This window comes from Acomys minous (genome assembly GCF_964271855.1).
Source record: "Acomys minous genome assembly, chromosome: 7".
Lineage (NCBI taxonomy): Eukaryota > Metazoa > Chordata > Mammalia > Rodentia > Muridae > Acomys > Acomys minous.
In genome coordinates this window covers 73,544,231-73,567,100 of record NC_140488.1, presented here as the reverse complement: position 1 = coordinate 73,567,100, position 22,870 = coordinate 73,544,231, and the positions used below count along the sequence as shown (strand labels likewise).

The following is a 22,870-nucleotide window of genomic DNA, read 5'->3' as shown; positions in this document are numbered from 1 at the left end:
GTACTAATTTATTGATCTAATGAAAGAAAGACTGTGGCTGGTAGAGAAACAGAAGGTCCTAAGCAAGGAAACTATAAAGGTGGCTGAGCTTGGGCAAGGTTCCAAACAGACCTAGTGCTCAGTTAGATAAATAAGGCAAATATCAGTATGAGGGAAGCAAGAATGCTCAAGAGACTACGGCTCTCTCACGTTTGCTTCATTATAACAAAACCATGCTTTGGGGGAAGGAGTAACTCTTGAACTCAGCTTAGCTCTTCAATTAACTCCTGTTTACTATTCATGTGTGAGTAGAGATAGAATCTCATTGGTATGTTTCTAAAACATGACGGGAAGAACAGAATGAATGACTATTCTGACAGAAGAGGGCTCCCAGTCTTTGGGGGCTGACATCCTCTATTATAATCTGAGATACTTTCTTCTTTCTTCCTTTTCATTCAGTATTTGGCCTTGAGCATGGGGTCTTGTGCATGCTAGGCAAATGGTGTACTTTTAACTTTAACTTCAGAATTGACACATACTTCATTCAGAGTGCCTAGGTGTCGAAAAGCACTTGGCAAGCTGACCAGGGAGGAGCCAGAGTGCTGAACTGTGGAGGTCACCTATTTCATAGACTTAGGCTTCTGGGCTACAGGCAGGTTAGTACTAGACAATGCAAGAAATTCAACTTCTCTTCTATGTCAAGTGAGGGTGGGGGGCGATTGACAAGTTCTCTTGGTGCCTTTCCTTTGTACTCACCTCCTCCTAAAATCAGAGTTGCCAATTGCCACTGAAGGACATACTTCAGACACTTGCCGATCCCCACTGGCGTCATGTTAAAGGAGCACATTGGATCCCCAGCGATGGTATCTGCTCCTAGCTGTAACACGACGGCTTTGGGATTGAAGGCCTGGTACACCTCCTTTAGTACACTATAGGAAAGAGGAAGGACAAGGACTTTCAGAAAAAGATCAGTTTTAGTTAGGGGTTTACAGTGGGAGGAGGGTATGTCGGAGGGATAAGTGAAGTACCCAGTAATTGACACATAACCTGTCCATCACATTAAACTGTCCACCGTAAAGGGTAAACCAGGCTGTACGTGCATTATACTTTTTAATAAACCTGACTTAGAATAACAAATCCCCTACTTCCACCATTGCCAACAAACAAGTTTGCCCTTTTTATTTCTGAACCTAGACTTCATTGAAAACTTCATATCTATTTAGCTTTCATAGCCATGGGGCATAGTTTACACATTTATTCCATTTTAGAATCTAGAGAAATAAAACATATACATTGAATAGTTATGAAGGTTTCCCTCTGATAATTTTAGATAGCAATCACACTTGGAATTTATCACCTAATTATCAGTGAGGGGCAAGAGGCACACGCCTTGAAAGCCTAGATGGTATCAGCTTACTTTTTATTATGCAAAGGACTGGAGGGCTCTGAAATACAGTCCTCCCCAGTGCAGATGCAACCATGGCATTATAAGGGGAACAGTATCAACTGATCAAAAATTATAATTTGAAAGTACCCAAACGAACAAGTTGCAGTGGGTAATAGTGTAATTTTGAGTAGAATCAATGCTATCAATTCAGCCAAACAGCTCTTTGCAGAGGGCATGAAGCCTTGTGGATGAAAAGGGAAACGTCAATGTGACAGGTAACCTTAGTCAGGCCTCCAGTATTATCATTAATTGAACACTGACAATGTCCAGAATGCATTCCTAGGAATTCTAAGGCCCTTGCTCTCAAGGGGCTTACAATCTACTTTCCAGACAAAACATATCCCAGTCCTCAAGGGCCAGAGGAACTCTTACAGAGACATATAAACAAGTGCAAATTAACAGACTTCAGAGTTGAGAAAATACAGAGTCAAAAAGTGATCAAAAATGTTGAAGTTAATGACCCTCTCATAATCAACATGTCAAATTACACCAGTGCTGAAAAACAGAAAAACCCCAGAGCCTTCTGAGACGGCAAAAAGAATTCAAGGATATAAAACACTGCCCTCCCCAATTCATATGTAACCAGGCTAGGACACGATGGTCAGAGAGGCATGCTTTGACTTAAAGAGCTGGTTTGTTTTGGTTTCTCGTCACATAGATGAATGCTGAGTGATTGTGGAGATTGTAAGAATATTACAAAATTTATGACATATGATCCTCAATGCAAGGATTCTTAGGTTTATTCTCTCTTTCATGTGCTTATCTCATGGGTGCAGAGAGAAGATAAGCCACCTGAACAGCTTAGGCGACATTTATTGAGCATCTACACAAACAGAGCACCCTATTAACTGCACACAGAGACACAGAGGAAGGCATGATGTCTATTTTAAAAAGCTTTCTAGCAAGGGCTGGGGGAGGGACACTACCAGCCTCTGGGCTCATTCTTTTACTTAGCACACACTTACTGAGCACCCACTATGTGCTCAGAATGGAACCAGCGTGGACCAGATGCTTCAGCAATGGAGAGGAATCTGGCATGCTCTGTATCATCCCATAGCTCAGAACAGAGGGGAATATACAGACTCTGACAATAAATAATTAGGACGCAATGATAAATGAAGTATCAAAGATGGTACGAGGGAGAGAGAAGTAAGCTTGTCCAGGTAAGGTTAGAAAAGGCTCTATAGAGGCTATAAAGGCTCTCTAGGTCCTGAAAGATGAGAAACACTATATACGAGTCAACTCTCACACTGGCTAGAAGTAAACAGTGATAATAATTCCTGGTGAAGATGTGGAGACTAGATCATACATATCTTGTTAGTGGGAATGTAAAATGGTATAGCCACTCTGGAAAATAATTGAGCAGTTCCTGTCAAAACTTAAAAATAGACTTGCCATATGAGTTAGCAATTGCACTCTTGGGCAATTTATTCCAGAAAGTTAAGGCTTATTTTCATGTAGGAACTTGTACATGAATGTGTGCAGCATCTTTACTCATAATAGCTTCAAGTGAAAAAAAATTCTAAATGTACTTTAACAGGTAAATGGTTAAAGAAACCAGCAGCTACAGCAGGGGAATACTGTTCATCAATATGAAGGAACAAGCCTTTATTATATGCAAAGAATCTGGGTAGATTACAAGGAAAGTATGGTGGGTACTTAAGGCCAATCTCAAAAGAATAATTCTGTGTGATTCCAGTCATATAACACTGTAAATCGTGACTATAGAGGGAAGACATTGGTCGTTGCCAGCAGTTATAGATGGCTATGATAGTACAGGGGTAGCATGACACACCCATGTGTGATATAATTCTGTATTTTGATTGTAGTTGTCATGTGAGGCTTCAGATATCATAAAATTGCATGGACACACGCATACATGAATGTATACATAATTGGTGGATCTAAATAGTAAATAAACTCTACCAAGATAATTTATTGGTTTTGATTTGTGCAAAATGTCACACTATACGTAGTGTGAGGAAAGCACACAGGGCTTCTCTCTGTAACCTCCTGTGAATATGTGATTATTTTGAAATAAAAGTTTTGTTAAAGCCAGTGGGTAAAGAGATTTGCAGCCAAGCCTGAGGACCTGAGTTCGATTCCCTAGTACTCACATAGTAGAAGGAGAGAACCAGCTTCCTCAAAGTTGTCCTCTGACCACTACAAACATGCTCTGGCACATGTGTGCCCCACCCAATAAAATAAATAAATTTAATAAAAATTTCAAGGTTTTTTTTTTTTAAAGTATAGAAGGTAGCAAGTATAAGACCTGAATTTGATCCCTAAAAATGTTTAAACAGAACAAAACAAAAAGCACAGCAGAAAAAGAGAAAGTTGAAGGCTGTGGAATAAAGTTAGGGGAGTTAGCTACAGGGATGGTTATAGAGGTTGCTAAGCATAGAGGAGGCTCAGAGAAGAGTGCATGTGGCATGCAGGCTTGCAACTGCCAGTGGAAGTATGTAAAGACAGAAATAATTGACTTTGGGTCTTTATGTATAAGTGTGTGAAATATCTCAAGCAGTGTGTGTGTGTGTGTGTGTGTGTGTGTGTGTGTGTGTGTGTGTGTGTAGGTACACGTGCAATGTGTATGCTGTATGTGTTGGGGACACAATTAAATTTTCATCTTAGAGATAAGTGAGCTTTAGTGTACAACACACCGAAGGCTGATCAGGGCTTTTACAACCATCTAAAGGCCACTGACACAAGAAAGACAGGGACTTGAGAGGAACTTCCATGACAAAATTAATAGAGTAACATGGAACGATACCCAAGCAAAGAAGATACCTATAATGCTCATGACTGGTAATTAGGAGAGAGGAAGGAAAGGAAGGGAGGTGTTTCTGGAACAGTTGTCTTCATTATAGCTGTAGGGAAAATGAGTCTTCAGGGAGTTCTGATGAAACGGGCTCTGGATGGGTAGAGAAAACAGTAATCAGAAGCTTTGAAAAGGGTAAGGCATTTTGTACACTGAACAAACGTCCACTTACAGCAAGCTGGATGGTGGACATGGAAGACTACTTAGGTTCTCATTAGATTTGACAGTCAAATGGGAGCCCCTGGAGAGCTATAAGTACTGATCTTGCTAAAAGTTACACTTAAGAGCTCTGACTGTTGATGTTGCGTGTAAGGACAAAAATCGCAAAGCCTAGCAGCAGAGAGGATGGCACAAGGGACACTGAAGCTCCCTAGGCATGAGGACAGGATGAGGATGAGGAAAGGCCAGGTATATCTGGAAAACCTTGAGAGGGGTGGGCAGCTTGTTAGGGGTGGGCGACTACAAATGTGGAGAAATTACCATTTCCAAGTTCACACCCTCTCCTCCTCTCATTGTTTGTTTGTTTGTTTTTAATAATTTGTTTGTTTTAGGTCTTTGACATACAGTCTCACTAGGTAGCCCAGGCTGGTCTAGAACTCATGGAGCCCTCCAGCTTTAGCTTCCTGAGTGCTGAAATCACATGTCTGTGCCACTAGGCCTGGCTTCATAGCTCCACTTTGAAGTCCACATCATTTTCTTATTTTAAACAAATACTATTAAAATTCTTTTCAATAAACCTATAAAATACTCTTCCATTTCCCTTGAGGACTTTAGCATTAGCCTCTGGTTCTTTTTTTAATACACACACACACACACACACACACACACACACACACACACACACACACCTTTTCTCTTTCTTTGTCATTATTCTCTGTGGTTTAGTATTTTTTTCACTCACTTAAACCCAGAGCCAAGTAGCCAGCATTCCCTATACTAGGGATGATAACATAAACTTATAATCCTAGTATACAGAAAATTGAAGCAAGAAGATTGTCCAATATTTCTGTCCAGCCTGGGGTACTAGTGAATTAGCAGATCAGCCACAACTATATAATGAGACCTCCCCCTTCTCTCTTTCTCTCACACACACACCCTAAAGGTGGGAACAAAGAACCCAGCAAAGGCTTGATAGTATTGATGGTTCAGTAGGGGTAGAAGATGGAGAAGCACAAAAGTGTCAAGTGCTATAATGTTCGTTCATCCATCAATCCATCGATTCATACATCTATCCACTTATCCATCCATCCACCTCTCCAAACCCCCACACACTCATCCATCCATTGATTCATCAATTGACTCATCCATCCATCCACCCACCTAGCCACCCACCAAATAAATGCTAACTGAATGCCTTACGATATGGCAGCTACAAGGTTGCCAATGGGTTTACAGAATTAAAAATAAAACCAAACAAAACAAAGTCACTTTTCTCCAAGGACTAATCCTCTGACATTACCTTTCTTTCTGGTTTCAATAATAACAATGGCTATCTGCACTCCACTTTCCTTATTCCTAAGCATGGCCATTTTTGGCAGCTTGATAAACAAACACTTGGAACATTTTACATCTGAGACCCTGAACTCTGAACTATTTTCTCTGCTACAGTTTTCTGTCTTCCCATGTCCCAGTTGTACTTGCTCTTTATTCGTGTTAAACTCCAATGGCCTAATCACTTCCTGTTTTTAAGCCAACAGCCCACCTGTTTTCTTCCTGAGAATATGGTTAGTGATTTCAAAAACTCTGACAAGCATCCTTAACAAATGGTCATGTTTGACCGGCCAACATAAGGCCTTTGAATGAACCATGCTGTCCATATCTTCTGCTCTCTTCTACTGTAGTAGGCACATAGAGTATATTTAAGACAATTGATATTTACATATCATACAATTCCTCCGATTACACTGTACAATTTTTTTTATGCAGCCACAGAATTGCGTAGCCATAACTACAAAACATCTTAGGACTTTCTCACCATGCCCCGATAAAACCTTGTGACCACAAAAGGTCACTACTCATTTTACCATGTTCTAAATAAAAAATCCTGGAAAGTATTGATCGACTTTCTGTTTTTTATATTTATCTAATTTTGTCCTTATGTAAGTAGATGCTGTCTTTTGTGTCTGTGTTCTTTCACTTAGCATAGTGCTTTCAAGGTTCATCTGTTATTTCATGAACCAATATTATATATTTTCTTTTTGACATATGGTCACAGATCTCATGTAGTTCAGGTTGGTCTAAAGCTCACTATGTAGCCAAGGATGGCTTCAAAAACCTCCGGAGTAGTGCTGAGATTACAGGCATGCAACATCACACATGGATCTTCATTCCTTTTTATCAACAAATAATATTTTATTGTATGCTTGCCTATTCATAAATTAATAGATATTTAGATAATTTCTATTCTTTGGTTAATATGAATAATGCTACTGTGGGCATACATGCATAGGTTTGTGTGGATACATTTGTAATTCCCTCTCTCTCTCTCTCTCTCTCTCTCTCTCTCTGTGTGTGTTTATCTACTGGGTCATGTGATAACTCTACGTTTAAGCATCTGAGAAATGCCAGGCTTTTTTCCATAGTGGTTGCACCATTATACATTTCCACCAGTAGTGTTTGAGTGTTCATATATCTTTACATTCTTGTCAACATTTATTTTCTGTGTTGGTTTATTTTAAATTAAAAGAGCCAATTTTTAAGAATAAAATATTTACTTTATGTTTCTTTTTTTTTTTTTTTTTTTTTTTTTTTTTTTTTTGGTTTTTCGAGACAGGGTCTCTCTGTGTAGCCTTTGCTGCCCTGGACTCACTTTGTAGACCAGGCTGGTCTCGAACTCACAGCGATCCGCCCGCCTCTGCCTCCCGAGTGCTGGGATTAAAGGCGTGCGCCACCACGCCCGGCTCTTATGTTTCTTATATGTACACTGTTCTTATAGTTTAATTTACTATAAGATTCTCTGTCAAAACTTCAATTCTTTTTAATTTTTATTATTTATTGAGATTATACTATAATTACATTATTTTACCCTTCCCCTTTCTCTCTCTAAACCCTCCTTGCTGTATTTCAAATTCGTGGCTTCTTTTTCATTAATTGTTGCATGCATATATGTGTATATATATTATTAAGTACAGAAATAAACCTTAATGGGTAAAATGTACTATTTCATCTTATCATACTCCTGCCTAAGCTTTGCACTGAGCCATATCCTTGTCTTTCACTGTGGTAATTTCTTGATAACTAATAAACTTGAGCATCTATTAATGTGTTTATCAGCAATGTGGACATCTTCAAAGCAGTGTCTACCTCAGTCCTTTGGCCACTTTTAAAGTGGGTTGACATCTTAACCTTGAGTTGTAAGAATTCTTAGTATAAACTAGGCAGCAGTCCACTGTTAGATCCATAGCTTACAAGCATTCATTCACATTCTGTGCACATTTCTGATAGTGTCACTTCAAGCACAAATTTGCCCTGAAAGCATACATTGAAGTAAATTGTACAGACTGAGCAGGTTATGCTTAGGATCATAAGTATATACATGGACATACATGCATGTAATAACAATGAAAATGAGACCATGAATTTGACAGGGACCAAGGGGAGGTATACTGGAGGGATGGAGGGAGGGAAGGGAAGGGAGTATTGCTGTAACTATATTATAATCTCAAAAATTAAAAGAAAAAGAAAAAAAGTTTTAACTTTTGATAAGGTCTGTTGGACCCATGATTGCTGTTGTTGCTTTTGTTTCTGATGTCACATCTAAGAAACAATTCCTTAATCCAAGTTCATAATCTAGGTTTGACTCTGAGAGTTTTATCGTATTTAGCATTTAGACTTTTATACTGGGTTAAGCCAACTCTTTTACATGGTGGGATGTAAAGCTCTAACTTCATTGTTTTACGTGTTGCTATGCAGTTGTCCCACTCAGAGACCTTGGCCCTGCTACATTAAACCATATGGCTGTAAATGTGGGGCTTTATTTCTCATCTCTGGACTAAGTTCCATTCATCTATACATCTGTCCTTAAGGCACGATTATCCTTCTTTTTTTATTTTTCAACACAGGGTCTCTCTGTGTAGCCTTGGCTGTCCTAGACTCACTTTGTAGACCAGGCTGGCCTCGAACTCACAGAGATCTGCCTGACTCTGCCTCCTAAGTGCTGGGATTAAAGGCGTGAGCCACCATGCCCGGCCAATCATCCTTCTTGATTACTGTAACTCTGTAGTAAGTTTGACTATTAAAAAGTATGAGGTTTTCCACTTTGTCCTTTCTTTTCGAGACTGTCTGGGCTGTTTCTGATTGTATTTGTATATAAATTTTAGGCCCAGCCTGTCAACTTGTGCAGAGAAGCTGTGATTTACAGCTCCATTGGAGCTATGTGGAACCCACCACCTCATTTCTTGCAATTCCTATATCTATTAATGATGGCCACACCTTCAGTCTCTCATGTACACTATGAAGCCTCTGTGAGTTCATCCCTCCTGTTTCTTTCTTATTACTCATCATTAACATCTGTCTCACTCTCATCACACACTTGAATCTAGCCTTATGACCCACAGTGGGTCCACCAAGAGCTCCCATGACCCACAGTGGGTCCACCAAGAACTTCCTAACTACTTGCCTCAGGTCTCTTTGCTGTCTAATCCTTCATACAAACTACCAATAAGTTAATTTTCCTTAGGAGACATTTTGATCAAGTCATTTGCCCTATCCCCCAAGTCCCTCCTTGTCCCCCTCCACTTTAGGTTATGCTTCAGAGTCCCTCCTGAGCTACCTCCGGTTTACTTTTAAAATCCTATTACTCAATAACCCCTTGACCTATGATATGTCATCCCACAGGCAAACTGCTTACCTCATTCGCTTTACGTCTTCACACAAGTAGGCCTTTTGTCACATAGTGCCTTGTGGCTAAAAGTCATCTTTCCCCATGTCTACATTATAGTCATAGTTATCCTTTAAAGGTAGTCCAAATTCCATCTCCTCCCTGAATGGAGGAGATACTAGCAGCGAACTTTTTTTTTTTTTTTTTTTTGAGGACTTTACCCAGAACAAAGTACTGTGTGTCTTGGAACTTATTTTCTACATGAAAACTGCAGCACAAGGAGGGTCAGAAATCACTACAGTCTCATGCATCTATTAAATGGCAGAACTGCAGCCCGTCACCGAGTGGAACCTCTAACTTAGTACAATCTGCCTGCTTCCATGACATTTTGAACTATATAGTGTGGCAGCTCATGCCCTAGCTATGTCACCCACATTGTTTCATGTAAGCAGTGCCACTATAAGAGTATTATTTCTGAGTACTAATTTTCTCAAGCACACTCTGATTTTATTATTTCCTCATTTTAAAACCTTCACTGGTTTGCCTAATGCTGACAGGATAGGGTACACATGTTGATAGCTGTGAATTTAAGCTCCTCCATGCTGCAGTGCCCAGCCACTTTCCCAGTCTTTGTCATTTGCCCCCTCTTGCTCACCTCACAGGCCAGCCAAACTCGCCATGCTCAACGCAGCTTCTTCCACCTCTGATCTGTCTGCTCCCTCTCTCCACAACATCCTTCCCGACAATTTCTGTATATTCAGACTTGACCCAGATTTTATGAATATGCATACACATTTGCACATTTGTAAAGATGTAGTAATTAGGCACCCTTTAGAACCCAGATCAAATGTTAACTCCTTAATTAAGCCGTTTTCTGAAGTATTTATTTCCTCTGAATGCCCACAGCATCCTAAATTTTATGATTCTCGCAACTTTCTGTGTTTTATTTTATTCAAATGTGTGTGAATATGAAAATCAATCTCCATCTAACATTTTAAAATTTTGCCTAAGTTCCTTGAGCATAGAGTCAATACTTTAGACATAGTAGGTGTTCAATAAATAGTCATTACATGAATAAGTGAATGAAATGCTTTTGGGAACCCTTCCCTAAGGGCTATAACACTGCTATTCCCCACACTGTAACTCATTAATTTTAGGTTTTTATGAAAGTATAAAATCTCTTCCCCAGAAAGGAGGGGGGAGACAGGCATCTCATTACACTACATTAGTAACTTCCTTATAAACACACAAGACATTCATTTGAAATGCAGTTTTCTTGATGAGAAACCTGATCCCTCAGTCTTCTGTCGTCTGGTTTTCTGAGGGGGCTATGCAAATGAGGAGGAGAAGCAGGCACAGAAACTTCAGCAGGCCTTCATTTGGGGGAGGGTGTTAGAGCCTGAGGAGGAGAAAAGGGGGGGGGTGATGACAGGCATGCTACTTTGGGGTAAAAGACAAGCCCCTAAAGCTTTGAGACATTCACCCACAGCCTCTGCTCACTCACTGGTGCCCTTTTCCACTGGGGAAATGACACGAAGGGGAGTGGAGAGCATATATTTATTATTGGTTTGTTAAGAAAGTATGAAGCTAAGGTTTCTCGCCTCCAGGCCAGGCCGACAGTGTCACAGTCATGATCATGGCTGCTAGTAGGGTGTGGTAACCCTAGCCCCACAGGCCTAGCCTGGCCTGCCATAGAGACAGGCTACCAACAGGTCCCATCTCTTGACTTTCTAGCTCATATCTCAGTTCGGTTGGCCAAATATCCTCCAAGTTTTCTAACAAGCGCAATTAGACACTCTAGAGCAGTGGTTCTCAACCTGTGGGTTGTGACCCCCATGGGAGCCAAGAGACCCTTGTGCGGGGCTGGGGCGATGGGGTGTTGCAAATCAGATATCCTGCATCTCAGCTATTCTAATTCATAGCAGTAGCGAAATTACAGTGATGAACTAGCAACAAAAGTAACTATGGTTGGGGGTCATCACACCACAAGGAACTATATATTAAGGGGTCGCTGTATTAGGAAGGTTGAGAACCACTCCTCTAGTGCCTCCGTCACTAGATATGAAAAAGAGAAACTTAAAAGTTGGCGAACCTCTTAGGAAGCCACAGAGGGAGAGTATTACTAATGCTCTGAGCCCCCACAGTCAGCATGAGGAGAGTTCTTGCCAGCAGCAGAGCTCCTCTCGAAGATATAAATACTAAAGTCACTGCACTTGATGAGATTCAGAAGAGCGCTACGTGAAGGACCCAGAGAATCACTCATCAGTCCCAAATGGGAGGCCAGTCAACTTTTCTTATGTATGTGTTTTCCACATTCTTTCAATCCTATCTCAACTCAGGTACTGCTGACTCATTCTGCAAAGACTCAAGCTGTCAGGGGACTCAGCATATGGCAAATGCCTCAGTGATTTCAGATCTATTACAAATAGTTGTGGGAGGCAGGAATTGGAGCGGGGCTCCCTGCAGTGACGATGATGTGTCATTTCACTGGGGGCCATGGGTGTCGCTTGGACACAGCCAGAAGGCATTTAATTTCCTATTTTTTTTCCTTCTTCTTCTCTGCTTTTAGCATCCCACAAGCTGTACTGGTTCCTTAGACATTTAAAACACCCAAACCTATAAAATAAAAACCAAACCTTAAACTCTCCAAACCCACCAACCAACCAACCATCTCACATCCCCCTTCCCCCCCCTTTTGATCTTCATGACGTAGTTTTGTAGCACTTTAAAGGGATCTCTTTTCTCTCACTGCCGAGCCTACGACATGAAAACATAGATTCTAATTAGCATCTCTTTCTAGCTGGAGTTGTAGTAAGTAATTCTACACATCAATTATATTTTGCCTTGGCAACAGAAAGGGCTGGGCACTATTTTTAGTGTATTATTCCTTACCTCTTGGAAGTAAAACCACTCGCATTCACTCACACAAGAGAAAATGAGTCATACAGAAGTAAAGGACCACACCAGTGGCCCAGAGTGAAACGTCAGAGCTAAAATTAGTATCCAAATTCCAATTTGAATCTAATGGTATCATCACTAAGTCCCATGGCTCTAAGGCTCTTTTCATTCTGAAAGGCCAGACCCCCAAGCAAGCAGTGTAGATATTATCTGGCAGGTGGTGGGCTGGGCAGAGAAGCAGGCCTGGCAGCAGACTGAAAGGATATGAATCCTAAAGCTTGCTGTGTTAATAGCCCTTTATGTGTTCTGGGATAGGTCATCTCACTCTCTATAACCACCAAGAGTGACCACGGTGCAAATTACATTCGGCTTTGTATCCTATTGTTTGAGCATAGGTCTCCTCAGCCCTCCTTTGCAACCTCCACAGCACCTAGTTCAGGGAGAACACTGGCACTGAGTCGGAAGAGCCTGGATCCCATCTCTCTCTCTCTCTCTCTCTCTCTCTCTCTCTCTCTCTCTCTCTGTGTGTGTGTGTGTGTGTGTGTGTGTGTGTGTGGTGACCAGTGTGGTGATCACTTTACTTGTTGAGCCTTGTTTTCCTTCTCTATAAAACAAGAAATAACACTCACCCTCTTACAGGTTACTGTGGAGATTAAATGATACAACATTTGTGAACGTGTTCTCCCGGCACCAGGCACATAGTAAGTACCACATAATGCTGAATGAATAAATGAATGGTCTTATGTCAGGCCCTTCGAGTGCTATGTTCATTCTGAAAGCCCACTAGGATACTGTCGAGTTCAGCACAGCACACCGAAGCAGTGACTTCCTGAGTAGTACTCTAATGGTCCCCAAAGGCAGGGAGAGATTTCATAGTGTCACTGCCTGGTTATACCTGTTCTGGGAATACAGTAATTCATTTTCCAGTGCTGCCAATCTATTACCTTTCACCAAACACAAAATTCACTTTAAGAGGGGGCAGGAACACAAGTGCCTTTCTGTTATATAGAGGCTGGAAGAATATATTATTAAAATCGAAACGAACCTCTCTGATTTCTTAGGCAAAAAAAAAAAAAAAAAAAAAATCAGATTGGAAGCCAAAGAGCTATTTGGCCTTTGCAGACCCTGGATAGTGATGCCCTTGGGGGAAAGGGGAGAGCTGGAGCCATTCCAAACTGTAGTTGCAACATCAGTGTGTATATTTACTGTTCATGCTTATGCTCTGCACACTTGCTTCCACTCTCTAGCTAAGCCTTGGAGAATTCACAAGCTACCCAGATCACAGCTTAATTCATGGGAGGGTAAAATATAGGCAGATATCTCTGCTTCTCATTTCCTAATCATATTTCTTCCTGCCCTATAACCACCCCCCCCCCTTTTTCAATGCAATTGCACTACTTTGCAAACTTATGCGGACAAGACTGACTTGTTAACAATAAACATGCCGCTAGCCCTTCCCTCACCCTTTTTTTACTCAGGAGGGCCTCACTAAGATTCAAAGGCGAAATCCTGCCATATAGTTAGCACCTGGTGCGGCTCATCACACTCTAATATCACCTCCCAGATGATTAGAAGCCTGTGCAATGCTGTCACACAATGAGGTGTGCAAGAAAGAGTTTGGGGGATTGATTTTCATCATTAACTTGATATTGCACGGTTTTGTGGGACTTAAAAAGAAATGCATTTTTATTACTTTTAAGTACTGCACATAGAGTAACTCCAACTTATCATATTTTGGCAGTTATTTTTTTCTGGGGCAGGATGTATTTTAAACATGTCTACATTGGAGTGTCTGGTGGATCATTTAGGATCAGTGTCCTGTTGCTTGATGAAATCCAGATCACGTCAATGAAATCCAGATGGGGAAACTGGGTCTCTGGCAGTGGCTGCCAGATCTTCTCCATATGAAATCTCTCTAGTCTGTATGCAAATTCAAAACTCCATATCCTGGAAATCCCAAACCAATCAAGTGGCGCTCAGCTTCTTAGTTACTGGACTAAACACAGGGAAGCGATTCATTCTTCCCTGAGGAAATAAGCATTTCTTACATACATCTATCTTGGCACAAAAAGGGCTGGCTAAGCAAATTAATAGTGTAAACAGGATTGCACTGGGGAATGTTTGTCCTACTTAGGAGAATAAACTTTTTATGCACTTTGTGCACATCCACTTACATACAAATAATTGATATGCTAATTACAAATGATTCTTAAAGCCCCTTCCCTGAGGTGCTGTTCTATGCTGTTAGTCTATTTTGAATTACTAGCATGTCCAATGCTTGAAAGTAATAAAAACGCATTTAAAATATTCCATGATTCAGACTGGCTTTCCTCTAATTAGGCTGAGTTAGTGAGGCTTGCCTATATTTAAATAGGATAGATATTTTTCTACTTCACCCCTCATACATTTAAGATGCCCCCATTCGCCCCGCATTTCCCCTTCTCCTCAGGATTCTCCTGCATGGAGCTGGGACACACAAACCCCTTCACCTCCAGCTCCCACAGAACTGCTCTTCCAGCATCTCCAGGTGACCCCTGACCTTTCTCTCTGGCACTCCCCAAGCCCCTACCCCCACTCACTTGATAACTTATCTGATTAGTTGTTAGGGCTTAAAAAAAAAAAGTACCAGTGGCTATGGCTCTTTCCTGATAGTACAATAGGCAAAAGTGCATGCAGAGGAAGGTCCACCCAAACTCAGCAGCAGGCTTTTTCATGGGGTGATGGATTCTAGCTTTAGCTGAACCCTCCATAGGGTCCAAGTCAACACAAGCCAGCTTATGCATCAAAGTGGCTGCTAGGCATAGGGCAGTATTAGGTGCAGCCATTCAAAGCCATAACATTTCTGTAGAGCCTGAACAGTTTTTCTAGGCTGGACTGAAGGGGCAGGGCATCAGCTACAGACTAAGGAGAGGGTGGAATTAGAGTGGAAGTAGGAGGCACATGGCGGAGAGCGTAGTGGAACGGAATGGAATGACATTAGAACATTCCATTGAGCACAGAGCTAGTCATGGGTGGGGTCCTTTTCAGAGAAGCCCCATGTTAAAGGGTATGATTATCTAGACTTCCATTTAGGACAAGGTCTTCTTGGCTCTGGATAGTCTCAGAATATGCTCTAACATCAGAACCTACTGAACTGTTGCCAAAGAATCGGGTCCTTTTCTCCAGGGGCGGGGAACAGTCATCACTAAGAAGAGAACAGGGAAAATGCACACTGATCCCAAGAATCCTGGAACATTGGGCTCCTTCACTTAAATGTAAAGAAATCCTCTGTGAAGACTCCATTGCTTCGCAGGGTGGGGTAAACTACTTGGTGAAGTTTGGATGAGAGTAGGAGGAGATGAAACTGGCATCATCCCTCTAACGACCTGTACTTTAGGCCCTAAGGATGAGGTGAGGGAAGCTACCAGTTCTTCCTCCAGCCTAATACAAATCCTCCAGACAAGCATGGTTAGCTCACTGGCTCAGGACAACTCCAATAATGAAGCACAGGATCCCTCCCTCCAAATTATCCTCCATTGTGAAGCTCTTAAAGCCTTTTGAATTTAATATTTTAAAAGACACATCAAACCAGGAAGAATAAATGAACGGCCCACTTTGGCCTCATTTCCACCTGTGGCTAACATTATCGGTGAATTTAATTAGTGTCTGACTCATCTATTTTCCAGAAACAATAGGCAATTTTACATCTGCTACACTACAAAGAGGCAGGATAGAAGTTTATCAAATCGAACAAAAGCATGTAATAAAAATACCTTACTTACAGAGGGCCAAGTTCCAGATGCAAGGCTTACAGAATGAATTGGCAGCTTTTGTTACCTTTATCACTGGACCAAAGTGACTAGTGATTATCCAGGCAGGGTAGCTGTGACCCAAATGAAGAGAGAGGCAGGGTAATTGTGTGATGAGTTCCTGCCAGTTCTCCGATTGTAATGAAAATGGAGACGAAGATGGAAGCAAGTCTATGTAATTATTTGTACTCAAAGACAAATTCTAGAAGAGTTCATCCCTTTTCATCAAACTAAAGAGAGTTTTAAAAATCTGTACTGCTTAAAATATTTATGTATGAATATCCGTGTGATGCAGGCTGTTGCCACATCATCAAACCCAAAGGAGTAAATTGTAATTGCTGGGTTCTCTTTCACTGAGGATCTACCTGTTTCTAAATTTCAATGATACAGAGGGCCAAGTGCCAGATGCAACTCCAAGTGGAAGGTAATTTCCAGTTGACCTGCCATTATAATGAAAGAAAAACCTATCATCATTAAAGCATCTCTTCTTTAAATATTAACATGAAAAGTCAACACTGAAAGGAAACACTTCCATTAAATCTCCCTTAGAGAGATCTTTTGCTTCTCATTTTATTCAGTAGGTTACTGATCAACTAGTTTGCAGTGTGGTGGAGAGTCTCTTCCCTATCTGTACATACTGCCTCCTGCCAGGACCAGGAGGGGCCAGGAATTCTGTCATATGAAATGTATAGAAGTAAACAATCTCTCATAATACTTGTCTAAAAAATGGCTCACAAAAAGAATGTCCTTCCCTAGGGAGAGCTCTGTAAAATAGCACGTGACACCGTTTGCCTTCCACAGTAGGCAGTCAGGAAATGAAGGGAAAGGAGAATCCACAATTTCCAAGTTCAAACATTAAACAAGAATTCCATATCTAAGAAGAAAATTCTGAGGATATCGACTCATGTCCTCTGTCCATAAAATTACAAAATAAGCCAGGCGTGGTGGCGCATGCCTTTAATCCCAGCACTTGGGAGGCAGAAACTGTGAGTTCGAGGACAGCCTGGTCTACAAAGTGAGTCCAGGACAGCCAGGGCTACACAGAGAAACCCTGTTTCAAAAAGCTAAAAAAAAATATTACAAAATAAATCTTGAAGATTAAGAGATTCTTTTCTGCCCAAATCTCAGCTTCACAGTCATACACAGAATAGATTGTATATTGGAGAGGTTGTGTGATTCATTTGCATAAAGCTAAATGGCTTATTTTTTAAAAGTGCTTTCTGTAATCTCATACAATAAAGTTTCCCAAGCAATCCTGGGGATGGTATCTTTACACTGCACGTAACAGTTAATTTTCCTACTTCCATGAGATACTTTAGAGACAGCATGTCAATGGCTAGGGAAAGGCAGCAGTTCAAAGTCTGCCTTCCTTGTTTGGTTGATGTCCCTGGCCCTGTTTTTTTTTTTTCTGAGGGAAGGCAGAGGGAGGGGTGGATCTGAGGGAAAGGAGAGAGAGGGGTAAAGACTGGGGGAAGGGGAGGGAGGGGAGACTGCAGTTGGGATGAAATATATGAGAGAATTTTAAAAAATGAAGAAAAAAGCCCCAAAGTCTGGCTTCATCATTTACTGGATGTATGACCTTGAGAACGTCAATTTTCACTCTGGTTTTCCTCCTTCTAAAATGAGAATAATCATGCCCACTTTTATAGTGTATGACTGTCACAGAGATCAAATGATACAGTGCATATTGTTAGAGCTACTCCTGTCCCAGTTAAGTGAACTTCTAGAAAGCAAGCTGCTGGTTACAGGGTTTGGCTTTATTTCCTGTCCCAGTACCTGGTGGAGAGACTGTTGTACAGTAGACGATACGGTTCTGTAGAATGAATGAATGAAATGGTCTCTTCATATTTGAACATGCACACATACCCTGAAGAGAAACACGCCAGATGTTCAGCACAACACCTGGACACACAGGGAGCTTCTCCCCTCCACCCTTCTCCTTCATGAAGCTCCATGTTTCATAAACTATAATACAAAGTGACGAGCGGCTCAGTTCTTTTGCAGGAAGGTCAGAGCAGCTTTGGAGAGGTAAATTTTGGTCCCAGATTCACAGAAACTAATACTGTGCTTAAAACATTGAGGACTTCTAGTTCTGAGGTAAAGCTCAAGTCAAAGGACAGTTCTTGTGCTATAAATGCACACTGTACAGACATTATATGAAAAATCAGTGGGGTGGGTATTTTTTTTTCAGGTCTTTGTTGGATGTGAGTGATGTTGAGTATAAATGCACAAAACATTCCACTAAGAATAAAAGTCAGGGTTAAATACAGCACTCCTTTAATGACCCTGCTGTTGTCCTAAAGAGAAAGTACTCTCTAGGCTACTCTGTCTAGTCCAGTAAGAGAACCACAAATGTTCTCAAAAAGCAGGTGATAAGCTTTTAAAAATCAACTTAAAGCTGGGTGGTGGTGGTACATAACTTTAATGCCAGCACTTGGGAGGCAGAAGCAGGCGAATCTCTGTGAGTGAGTTTGAAATCAGTCTGGTCTACAGAGAGAAACCCTGCCTCAAAAAACCAAACGAAAGCAAACCAACAACAACAACAAAACACCATTTGCTAACCAACGGGGGAGGCGGGGGACACATTAATTTGATTCCTCAACACTGCAAAAAACTTTAAATTAAAATAGAAAAGTATACATGGAAAGAGGCAAAAACATTATGTTAAGGGTAGAACAGGTAGAAAGATGGCTCTTGCAGAGGACCAGAGTTCGGTTCCCAGTACCCATGTCAGACACATCCCAACAACCTGTAACTCCAGCTCCAGAGGATTCCCCATCCTCTGGCCTCCACGGGCACCCGCAATCACGCGCACATACTCACACACATGCAAACACGCAATTAGAAATGAAAATAAATCTTTAAAGGAGACTACAAGTTTATGAATTCATTCAGTCTCTGAGTGATTGAATTTTTCTTTCGGTCACTGGTCTTTGAATGAGACCAAGGGTTTACTTCAGTTTTGAGCTACGTCATATAAGCCACAGAACACAGGTGAATAGTAGCCCAAGAACAAACTATGAACAACATATAAGCCATAGTTCACTAGAATAAGAATATTTCTCAGGATAGGCTGACATTTCTTCTTAGCAAAATCTTCACATATGGACAGAGACTGTTACTGAGTGAGCTGCAGTTTAGTAGAAGCCGTCCTAAGTCCTCTTAATGGAGAATCTGCTCAACAGGGTCTTCTTTTGATAATATATTTATGCAGTGTCTATGAGCAGTTGATGTTCTTAATAAAATATTTTTTTCCTTTGAGACAGGGTCTCTTGTAGTTCAGGATGTCCTCAAAGGATAACTTGACTTCCTGATCTTCCTATCCCTACTTTCCAAGTGCTAGGGCTACACCTACATATAACATGCCACCATGCCTGCTTTATGCAGTGCTGGGGACAAAATCCAAGGCTTCACGCATGTAGGCAGGCATGCCAACTGACCTTTATCTGTAGTCCTAAAATTGTGTTTTTTTTTTCAAAATGTTGTACTGTCAACTTCAGTCCATGTACCCACACATATTATAAGTACCTTATATATAGTTTTCCTATTAGATAAGCAGATAACATCAAGAATAATTACTGGGTGTTAGGGGTGCAAAATGGCAGATAGGATACAAGCTAAGAAATACTAGCACCATTCTGAATTCATTCACGCATATGTCAGCATATGTTATGGCAGTTTACAGTAGGCAAGCAGTTGGCTCACCCTGCTACTACTGTTTATTAAAATGTACTTTATCAAAAGCACTTTTTCTTGTCCTTCTCTTGTACAATTCTTCACTGTGACTGCTCTCAAAGTCATCAACATTCATAGCATTTTAGGCAATAGACAAAATATTATTAAGACAATCTTTCCATCACATTCACATATAGAGAACAAGCAGGTTAAATATAGGCAGAGCAGTACCTCCCTGTGTATTCATAGATACACATACATATATACATATATGAAGGGGACAGGGTTTCATGTATACTTGGTAAATGCCCTACCATGAAGCCATACCTCCAGCTCTATTTGCACTTTTAGATGGCAATGCTTAATATTTCTTTCCTCCAAAATTTGTGAGTATGGTATGGAAGGGGATGGTGCTGTGGGTTGGGGGTGATTTTATTGGGTTTATTATTATTTTGATTTATATAAAATCTCTATACTGGAGCCATAAGCTTCCATTTGAAGGGAGAGACATGCTGACAATAGTAATGCTAGTATTCCTTTATATTGGTTGATAAAGGGCTTTATGTACAACGCCAACTCTCCTACCTCCCATGAAACTTACAGGAAGCTTATATAAATCAGGAACCTCTGCCTTTAATATCAAATGACCCAGGGATATCTAATATGAAACTTTCATTTCCAAAAGGATTCCAGGTTTTTTGGTGGTATTAGAAAATATTCATGAAATATTTCTATATCCAGTCTATTATAAGAAGAGATTTTAAATGGGGGGGGGGCGGTACTGAGTGTTATGATGAAACCATTACCTCCCTGCCTGACTAGCTGGCAAAGTATGAAAGGAAAAGGCGATCTTCCTTAAAAATAAAGGGAAGAAGGAAGAAAGAAAGAAACTCAGGGAAACGAGAAAAGGGTAGAAGCAAAGAGAGTACAAAATGAAGGCTGGAAACAGTTTCAGTGACTCCCACAGAGAAAATCAGCTCAGGTGCAAACTAGCCCCTGAGAGACAAGCCAGCATCCAAGCATCAGCCACGTGACCAGGGAATAGCTTCTTTCTATCTCTGTAGTGAGGGGTGAGCCAGAGAACCAGTGGGCTTCCAGAACAAAACAGGTGAAAAGGACACAGCAGACAGGTCACATGAGTTTCGCAAAAGACCAGCCATTCCTCTTTCAAGTTTCATGTGAGGTAGGCAGATGGGTCAGCCGGAACAACGGCCAAGTGTAAGGGACTCTAGTTCCAAACCACACTAGATAGAGGTACTGGGAGGCTAATTACCGGTGGCGGGAGGCACGTTTACTAGGGCTGCTAAAACTAGGCAAAGCTATTTAGATGTCAGATTGTTTTGTCTTCTCTGTACTACTTTCCTCCTTGTGCTCTAGTGTCTGACCAACTGACAGCCACGGGGCTGACACTCCAAGCTTTGCCAAGTCTGCCATCTAGCAAATGAAATGCCTATCCCTAGTAGGCCTGGGGAGGGGAGGAGAGATTGTGCCGACACCTCATTTAGGGGCTTTAAAAAAGAAAAAGAAAAAGTCTCCTTCCTGTTACAGGAATGCCAGGTATAAGTCAACAATGGAGGGACAGATATTTGGCATAGGAATCCTTCCTGGCACCCTTGGAGTGAGAAGCACCTGGACATGGTGCCCTCAACAGACTTGATTTCTGAAGACAAGTGAAGGAAACAATCACTGTGGTCTTTGTGAAAGCCTGGAGCCTGTTATTCAGAGTGACCACTGTCTGTACTGCTCATGAGGATCAACAGGCAACCCTCAGATCTATAAATGGACGAGAATCTGCTTCGTTAGTTGGCAAGCTGGAAGCGTCTTTAATGAATGCTAGCCTGCTATACACAAAGGCCACCAGTCTACCAGGCTGCCTGTGGTAGAATACTCTGTGTAAAGAGAAATCATATGTCACCTTGGGGCTATATTTACTTTTAAAATGCTTCTAATTATGTTTAATACCAAGGCTATTTTAAACATGAATTGCCACGATATTAAATTTAAAAAGTCATCTATAAGGAATTGGGGTACATAAAATTAAAAAAGAAAAGATATAGAGGGAAAAGGAGACATTTTTATGACTGAAGGACAAATAGTAGCCTGCCTTCAGGAGCTCCGCAAGTCTGCACATAATTGTCAGCTTTTTTTTCCCCAGGCAGTGAAATGCCAAGTGGATGGGGGATGAGGGAAAACCTCAAGAGGCTTTATGATTGACAGATGATTCAATATGGCACATGTAAGGCGATCCACTTAGAGAGGGCCAGATATCCCAAACTATCCTTGCAGGCTAGTAAATGATGAACTTTCACTTAAGACCCAGAAAAAGATGTCTAAGAAACCCTGCGGACAGTCCCCTGAAGAGAACAACTCAGTATCCTGCTATGGTTTAAAAAAATAAAAAAATAAAAAAAATAAAAAGGCCAACAAAATGTTGGGCACTGTCAAGAAGGAGATTAAAAGACAAACAAAATAATTTTCCTTTTACAAAGAACCACAGGACATCTTCATTGGTAATGTTACATAAGCAGTTCTGATCTGCACATCTCAAGGACAGAACAAAGCCTAAGGGGAACAAAGAAGGGCAATTAAACCATCAGTGGCAGGCTCAACATTTTTTTTTCCAGCATGACAATGCAGTTATCCTTGAGATACGATGGAGACCATGAGGAGGCTGCCTAGCGCTGCTGAGTGACTGCAGGATAACTCACCTCACCAAGTCTCTGGAGCTAAGAGGCACCTTTGAGGTTTTTATTTCTCATATAGTTCTACTTTGTTTATACAACTGCCAGTGATGGTGGCCAGTGCAGGCAGGCTCCTCTGAGAAGTCCCTGTTTTCCACCAGCCATTGGGAGAAATGTGAGCTGGGGGTGGGGAGCAGGAGGGAGGTAGGGAGACTAACACTGTTTCAATCCTCATGGCTTACCTTCAGTGAGCTTGACTAGTGGAGTTCTAGTCAGATTCCCCTATTCCACTGCCACTGTCAACAGTAAAAACTGTACCTCATCAATCTTAATTTTTATGACTATGAGTTTAACATGCCTCCATTCTGTAGGACTCTCAACCACAGCAGTCTACAAACCAAACTGTCTGCCAACGTATGTGTATGTTGGTGAATGGATTCTTTAACTCTAGGCTAAAATGAAGTTTGGGCTGGGGAAGAATGCAGCTTAGTACATACAGGGCCCCAGATTCTCTCCCCGGTACAGGAAACATATTCCCTCCTCTCCCATCCCCCTTCTCTTACTCTTTCTCTGCTTTCTGACTACACTTTTAGCAGGATGTATAGGTAGAGCACAATAGTGAGTGGTAAATAATTACCATTAACTCTACTATTCATGCAAGTGGAGGTCTCCATGGGGAAAAACTAAAAGCATACCCTGGCGTTCTGATAAAGCCAAACTCATACAAGGCAGTCCCAGTGAAAAGTACAGTCCTCAGGATGGTTT

The 22,870-nt window shown here is 41.2% G+C and overlaps 1 protein-coding gene across 2 annotated transcripts in view; it reads right to left on the bottom strand.

Moving 5' to 3' along the window:
• HDAC8 (histone deacetylase 8) overlaps positions 1-22,870 on the bottom strand; it is a 219,579-nt gene that overhangs the window by 123,466 nt on the left and 73,243 nt on the right. For both annotated transcript variants that reach the window (XM_084788813.1, XM_084788812.1), the window contains exon 8: positions 736-908. In XM_084788813.1, coding sequence (XP_084644939.1) covers positions 736-908 — 173 coding nt within the window. The remainder of the gene's footprint in view (positions 1-735; positions 909-22,870) is intronic.